An 8,113-nucleotide genomic window follows, 5' to 3' on the forward strand; every position below is an offset into this window, starting at 1 on the left:
ACAAAGAACTCAGCTTGAAAGCTACACCCACTGAATAACACTTGAAAATATTTCTGAAGAACTGGGTTTGAGCAGAAAGTGAGAGGAAGACAAATGCACAACAGGGATAAAGAACACTTCATTTTCAAGGTATAAATAGGTGAGCAATTATGGTAGAGAATCCTGAAAAGAAATTGCTAAAAAAAATTGATATTTTGTTTCAAATATGTGAGAGACAACTTAATCAAAAGAATTTATGGGAATCACATTAAGAAAACCAACGTTTTAAGTTTCTTACATATGGCAGCATGATTGAGAGAATAGGATTAACAGAGCAAGCAATCGATTTTTTTCATCTGACAGAAATTAAAATTAGGGTTGCAGAGCTAGGTTGAATCATTACCTGACAATCAATCTAAATTCAGACGCAAACGTGAAGAAAAGCTAAGGATTAGAAAATTAATAACCCCCACAAATACTTTTCTTATGCAGATTCATCTTCGATTGAAGCAACTCAATAATCAAATCCTAAAAATTAACTAATCAAATCTTAAATCTCCACTAACATCGTCTATTGTGAAGGAAATCTTCGTAATTACCGATACAATATTCTAATTCAAAACTAGATTGAATACAGAAACCATTGTTTTTGTTAAGAGAACAAATGAAAAGACCCTACCCTCTATTCTTCGCACCATAACGACTCCAAAGGTATTAAATAAAGACTAAAATAACATATTCTAAAGGGAATTCTGTGTTTTCAGGCCATCAGAGCCCATGAGCGGCTGATTGGAGGGGATGAAAACCATGGAAAAAGAAGAAAAACTAAACTAGTTTTTTTTTTTTTTTTTTTTTTGTAAAAGCGTTTTTCGTTTTTTTTGTTAAAATTATATTTATTAATCCGTGAAGTTTGTTAATTTTGCAGGAATTAACATGGAAGGTAGTGTTAGCTTGCTTTCATGTGACACAATCTCAGCCCCATCGTTACGGTTCCCTTGGCTAGGTTATTCATGAGGCTTGCTGGTAGGTTAGCACGGTAACCTGTTCAATTAATGTAATAGTATGTCGTTGGAGCTTAACTTGTTAGGCTTCAAAAAAAAAAAAAAAAAAAAAAAAACAAACGAAATCAGAAACGAATCGCGGATTTCCAAATGTTACTCAAATCATAAACGTTATAGCAAAATTAATTTTCATTAGACAAAACCATGGATTCCGAAATCAAATTCCCTAGTTGGACGACGACCAAAGGAAGGAGTCCCTTAGTGATGAAAATATGGTGAGTTTGTCCGTCACGATGTTTGTACAGAAAACATAAAATTGGTTTTCTTGAAATCACAATTCATGAAATTAAGCTCAAATTTGGGATAATCAATCATATTGATTACAAATTTCTGTCAAACACAGTTACACAATCAGATCCACATTTCAAATTTCTTTGAAATATCCATCAGATCGATCGAAATCGATCAATATCAGTATCCAAAAAAAAAAAAAAAAACGAAATCAGAAACGAACCGTGGATTTCCAAATGTTACTCAAATCAGAAACGTTATAGCAAAATTTTCATTAGACAAAACCATGGATTCCGAAATCAAATTCCCTAGTTGGACGACGACCAAAGGAAGGAGTCCCTTAGTGATGAAAATATGGTGAGTTTGTCTGTCACGATGTTTGTGCAGAAAACATAAAATTGGTTTTCTTGAAATCATAAATTCATGAAATTAAGCTCAAATTTGGGATAATCAATCATATTGATTACAAATTTCTGTCAAACACAATTACACAATCAGATCCACGGTTCAAATTTCTTTGAAATATCCATCAGATCGATCGAAATCGATCAATATCAGTATCCAAAAAAAAAAACCAGAAAAGCAGGTGAATGGGCCCGGGTGAATCCGAATCTAGCCCATAACCAGAAAACCCAACCGAGTTAACTAGTGACCGACTCAGAACAGCAGGTGAATGGGTCTAATCATCACCTTCCCTGTTCCGGTACTCCTTTTCTTTTCACTTCGGGCCTTCGGCTGACGGTTACCATACCCGTTTAGTTCATGCTCGCTGATGGATGCTTGCATTTGATTCTTATACACAATTGTTTTACTGATTCAAATTGTAAGGATTTTTTCTTTGGTGTATATATCTGCTTGTAGTTGAACATCAGAAGAAGAAGAAAATTAGGTTCTTTATTGAGAAAATGGAGAGGGTTATTGGGTTTACAGTTAAAGACGGTACCCATGAACTTCACATTTAATTGAATAAAATCCTAGAAATTTCAATGATGATGAATTTGCAAATTCAGAAGATTCTAAAATTGAAAGGGAGGTGGTGTGTAGTATATATATCATTACTAAGAAAGATTGAGAATTAGGAAGAGGGGACGGTGGTGGTAGTTGTGGAGTACCAAGCCTTTAGACTAACCCCTATGGGTTAGATTGGACTGTTAGATTGGCTAAAAAGTGTTGCAAATCAAAAAAAAAGTGTTAGAAAAAAATTAACATTCTATCTGGCTACTTCTCTCTCCTAACATTTGCTCGCAGTTCAACTATCAGCGAGATTGAAACGCTGAACGGTGCGACGCTGAAAAAGTGATCCCAATACCGAACAATTCAGCGCTGGATGATTTTAAAGCAAATGATTCCGACAAATACATACCCTCTCCTGACATTTATTAGTATTTGAGATCCTCACCATCCAAATTACACACGTGTAAACATAACCGCCCATCAAGGGAAGTTGTCCCCAAAACAAACAATAATCGAGAGTTTCATGCAGTCTGTCAACAACTCAACGCATAATACGGACAAGGGGAAAACAATTAATTAATTATGAAATGTGATGTTTAGCGCCGAATTGTTAGACTTTTCGATGTTAGATTCGCCATCTCATAGAAATTAGGAGGTTGTCCTAACAACTAGATATCTAGCCCATAAAATTTAGCCTTATTTTAGAGAGAGAGTGAAAGAGATAAGCAGATCCACTAACTTACACTTGGGAAATGACCGATGGGAGCCGAGAGGGAATACATCTAACGTGTAGAGATAGTTCAGCAGTAGCGTACCACGTGTTAGTAAAGGTTTGGAATTTCTTAGACTAGATACTAAATGGCACGACAAGCTCCCCTTTCCATATTCAATTACTAGACCATTGCTGAACCGTTTATGCTATTACGGATATATAAAAATAAATTTGACTTAGTTTTCAAGTTGGTTGCAACAGTGTTGGGACTTTGATGTTATGCGAGGAGGTAACACAAATACAGTACGTATTTTTGTGTGTTCTATGATTCATATGCATAAATGTGCTGACGACAAAATATAGTGTATGAGAGGTCCATTTTATCGTCGGCCCTCACTGCTGTAAGAGTAATAGTTATACTAATAAGATACTTTAGCCTTTTCACTTCCCCCAAATCAAATCTTCTAAAACCATGGACTCCGAAACCCTAATTTCTTCTTCTGCTACCCCAAATCAATTAGATCATCATCATCATTATCCTGATTCAGAAACCTTAGTTCCTCCTCCACAAGCCCTAGCTACTCCAAATACAGATTCAATTCCAAATCCCGAAACAACAAATTCATCAGAGCAGCAGAATCAATTGGTATCTCAAAACGGCGGTGGTAATAGTAGGAGTAGTGGCGGTGGTGGTGAAGAAGAAACAAACAGTAGAAGAAAACGTCGGAGTAGATGGGATCCACCGACTGAATCTGAAAACGCTGATTCTAGAACTCGAAAGAGGAAATCTCGTTGGGCAGATGATGATGCAAAACCAGTAATTCAGCTACCAGATTTCATGAAGGAATTTACAGGTACTCTGGATCTTGATCCAGAAGTTCAAGCTCTTAATATACGATTATTAGACATTAGTAGAATTTTATCATCTGGATTACCATTAGATGGCCGTCCTGAAGGTGCTCGTTCACCTTCACCTGAACCTATTTATGATAACATGGGTGTTAGAATTAATACTAGAGAATATCGTAATAGGGAACGATTGACGAAAGAAAGGTCTGATATTATCAGTCAGCTTATTAAACGAAACCCTGCGTTTAAGCCTCCGGCTGATTATCGTCCTCCAAAGCTTCAGAAGAAGTTGTATATACCTATGAAGGAGTATCCAGGGTACAATTTTATTGGTCTTATAATTGGTCCTAGGGGAAATACACAGAAGAGAATGGAAAAGGAGACTGGTGCGAAAATTGTTATTCGCGGCAAGGGTTCGATTAAAGAAGGAAGGTTACAGCAAAAACGTGATTTGAAACCCGATCCTGCTGAGAATGAAGATTTACATGTGTTGGTTGAAGCTGAGACTCAGGATGCACTTGAGGCTGCTGCAGGGATGGTGGAAAAGTTGTTGCAGCCAGTTGATGAGCTACTTAATGAGCATAAGAGGCAGCAGTTGAGAGAACTTGCTGCTTTGAATGGAACCATAAGGGATGAAGAGTATTGTAGGTTGTGTGGTGAACCTGGTCATCGTCAGTATGCTTGTCCTGCTCGTACCTCAACTTTTAAGAGTGATGTTCTTTGTAAAATATGTGGGGATGGAGGTCATCCTACCATTGATTGTCCCATGAAGGGCACTACTGGAAAGAAAATGGATGATGAATACCAAAATTTCCTGGCGGAATTAGGTGGTAGTGGTCCTGAATCAATGACCAAGCCAAATTCAGCAGTGGCTCTTCTCGGGGCTGGGTCTAATAGTTCGGGTAGTGTTCCTCCTTGGGCAAGTGGTAACAACTCTGGAGGAGGAGGTATTGGGTCTGCAACGCAAACAGGTTTGGTGACAAATGGAGCCAAGACCGCGAAGGATTATGATGATACAAATTTGTATATTGGGTATTTGCCACCAAATCTTGACGATGATTCTTTAATTCGTTTGTTCCAACCCTTTGGCGATATTGTGATGGCTAAGGTTATAAAGGATCGGGCGACAAATGTAAGCAAAGGTTATGGTTTTGTGAAGTATTCTGATGTTGCACAGGCGAATCAAGCTATAGCTAGTATGAATGGCTACCCTCTAGAGGGGAGACTGATAGCTGTTAGGGTTGCAGGTAAACCTACTCCGCCTGCAGTGCCATCTGGACCTCCAGCTCACAAGATGCCTACTTACCCTGTTCAAGATCAGGCTATTGGAGGATATGCTTCTCAGCAATTCACATCTGGTGGACCTCTTCCGAATCCACCTCATAGTGGCTACATGGCGGCACCAGTTCCTTGGGGGCCACCTCCTCCTTATGCTCCCTATGCCCCACCCCCTCCTGGTGCACATATGTACAATCCTGTGCAAGGTCAGTCTATGCCACCTTATGGTGCACCATATCCTCCAACACACCAAACCACGCCTCCTGGTGCACCATCTCATAGTACACCTAGTGAAGGACAATATAGCTTCCCCCCTGGTGTTCAATCCCAAAATACTCAACCTGCACCTTCTAGTATGTATGGAGTGCCTCCAAATCCCTCGTACCCCCCACCAAATTACCCATCTTATTATGCTGTACCTCCTCCTCCTGTATCACATTCAATGGGTGACCACTCACAAAACATGGCTGCTGTTCCTTGGGCCTCATATCCACCAGTGCCACCACCTGTTTCATCTGATGAGCAGACATCTTCTGGTGTTGAGGCTGAGTATGAGAAGTTCATAGGGGATCTGAAATGAAGCAGTTCAGATTTTGAGATCGTAAGCAATTCCAATTCTACCTTTGCATTTTTAATGGACGTTATTTTTTCATGCATTTATTTGCTAATCCTAATGATAGATGACCAAGGGAGCAACTAGGGTTCGTATAAATTGTTTCTTGCTAATGATTAGTGCTTTAATGTGTTGCTGGCAATTGAATTTTTTGGTTGGTTTTAGCAGATACACTGTCAGCTACAAATTAAATCGCAGAGTCCTGTATGATGCTGTCTGGAGTTCATTCTTTTCTGAATAGCTTCTAGTTCTCGACCATTTGCATTACTGTTTCTTTTATATCACTGTTTTGACTCTTCTTGCTATCATACTTTTCTGGCAGGCGTGAGATTATTTGGAGCTGTTGTGAACCTGCTTTCTTACCTATTGCTATGACACAGCTTGTCTGAAGTTTCAGACTCACATCATTTACTTTGTTGTGCTAATATGAAAAATGCAGAGTCTCGTTGGGCAAAGTTTTACCACTGCTTCCTCCTAAAGGCTGTACGATGCTAACAGTTTCTTTGTTTTATTCCTTAAAGACTGTGGGACTAATGCTGGTGATTTGATGTTTTTTGAGATAGGTTTTTACTTAATTTTCTTGGTTAGTATTTATCTTTGATCTTATTGGCTTAATGATAGCTCTGCTTTTGTTTTAGCTGTAAATCAGCTGTTAGTGTGGGGTACGTGCACAAACTATTTTTCGTATAACTATTGATGCTAGTCCGTATTTCCTTTTTAATTACGTTGGTGTCTGATGAGGTTCTGAAGTTATTTGTGGCAGGGCGATGGATGTGCTTCTGTAGTGCTAGTAATTTTGACCCTATGAATCTACTTGCAAAATATGGATGACCAGTTAGAATGTCATTTTTACACTTTAAAAGTAATGAAGGCAGCTACTCAGAATTTCAACCCAGCAAACGTGATCAGAAAAAGTTGGGATTGTTATAGAGATGTAACTTGTAAGGTATACAGTCGGATTCACGCCGTAGTCACTTAGTCATTAATTATATTTAACCTTTCTGCTAATTAACTTATAAGGGTGTTCTTCCTAATGGGATACAAATTTCTACAGGTACAGATGGAATGTCACAGTATTTGAAGAAATAAGTTTTTATTTGGCACTGTGACGTCAAAATAACATTAGATTGTTGGGGCATTATTCAGATAAACTTATAAGGTATACAGGGTGTTCTTTCTGCTGATTAACTTATAAGGTATACAAGGTGTTCTTCCTAATGGGATACAATCGAAGTGAGACAACTTTCTATAGAAGAAGATAAGTTTTTATTTGGCACCGTGACATCAAAATATCATTAGATTGTTGGGGCATTATTCAGATAAACACAATCTTTTACAAGTATGGGCATATGGAGAACGGTGACTTCCAGATGGCTTTCTTCGGTAACTAGTGCAACCATTCAATTTTTTATTTTTATTTCGAAGCAACATCCAATTTATCAGTTTGGCTGTGATGTATGGATGGGCTAATTCCCAAATTGTTTATAGTTTTTGCTCATAAATGATGGAAACTTTGTGATGTACATGCGCATGATGTGAAGTTAAAGAAGAGCCTCAATTGGAAAGTAGAGTTAAGATTCGTCTTGGAATAGCTAAGGATCTTGCTTTCCTACATCACTAAGATCAACCAAAACCCCTCATTGTCCACAGATATCAAACCCAGAACTATTTTAGTCACAAGCATCTTAATCCCCAAATATCTGATTTTAAGTTGCACACTACTCCACCAAATATCTATTGAACCAAATGCTAATAAAATCCTGTGGTTCTCATAATGAATTTTTTTTTTTATTTCTCGCCAGAGGATACTGTTAAGCAGATGGCTCAGTCTTCCTAAGCGTCAGCTATCAGTTCAGTTCAGTCATCCTCAAGACTAGCTAACAATTCTCATTGAATGCATGTAACTCGTTCCACTTTTTGTTAGCTATTTTATCGGTTGTTAAACTCTATTTCTGTAACATCTTCAAGTATAAATAACAAATGAATCTCCACAGTTCAGGGGTGGAAGATATTAAACCAAAAACCTTGTTCTAACTTGGTATCAGCTTTTGATCCGAGCCACCTTCCGCTTATCAAAAGAAAAAACAAAAAAAAATCAGTTCTGCACCATCAACAATGGCAGACACTACAACCTCCCTTAGACAAGTACAAATTCACCATCTAGTTACCTTGAAACACACCAAAACAAATCATTTGCGGTGGAAGGCTCAATTTAAACCTATTCTTAAGGGTCATGATCTCACAGGTTTCATTGATGGAACTAAACCAAAACCAGCAAAAACACTTCCAGATGGTGAAACCATAAATCCTAGTTTTGTTGCATATGAATCTCAAGACTCACTGATAGTCGGTTGGCTGAATTCAACCTTGACTCCTGAAGTCTTGAGCACGGTAGCAAGACTAGACACTGCTAAAGAAATATGGGACAAACTAGAA

The 8,113-nt window shown here is 38.1% G+C and overlaps 1 protein-coding gene across 4 annotated transcripts; it reads left to right on the forward strand.

Moving 5' to 3' along the window:
- The first annotated feature begins 3,285 nt into the window (after positions 1–3,285).
- On the forward strand, positions 3,286–7,266 carry LOC113357216 (splicing factor-like protein 1). 4 transcript variants are annotated; one of them, XM_026600554.1, is made up of 3 exons: positions 3,286–5,665; positions 5,846–6,623; positions 6,732–7,266. In XM_026600554.1, exon 1 carries the CDS (start codon positions 3,410–3,412, stop codon positions 5,642–5,644), a length of 2,235 nt encoding a protein of 744 aa, XP_026456339.1. In that variant the 5' UTR covers positions 3,286–3,409; the 3' UTR covers positions 5,645–5,665; positions 5,846–6,623; positions 6,732–7,266. The 4 variants fall into 4 exon arrangements, with proteins under 4 accessions (XP_026456339.1, XP_026456338.1, XP_026456337.1 ...); XM_026600553.1 differs by having other exon boundaries at positions 3,287–5,665; positions 6,000–6,623; XM_026600552.1 differs by having other exon boundaries at positions 3,287–6,623.
- Positions 7,267–8,113: the final 847 nt, after the last annotated feature.

This window comes from Papaver somniferum, chromosome 3, assembly GCF_003573695.1.
Source record: "Papaver somniferum cultivar HN1 chromosome 3, ASM357369v1, whole genome shotgun sequence".
Lineage (NCBI taxonomy): Eukaryota > Viridiplantae > Streptophyta > Magnoliopsida > Ranunculales > Papaveraceae > Papaver > Papaver somniferum.

Coding starts and splice junctions, on each gene's coding strand:
- LOC113357216 (XM_026600554.1), top strand. CDS start 3,410: ATGGACTCCGAAACCCTAATTTCTTCTTCTGCTACCCCAAATCAATTA.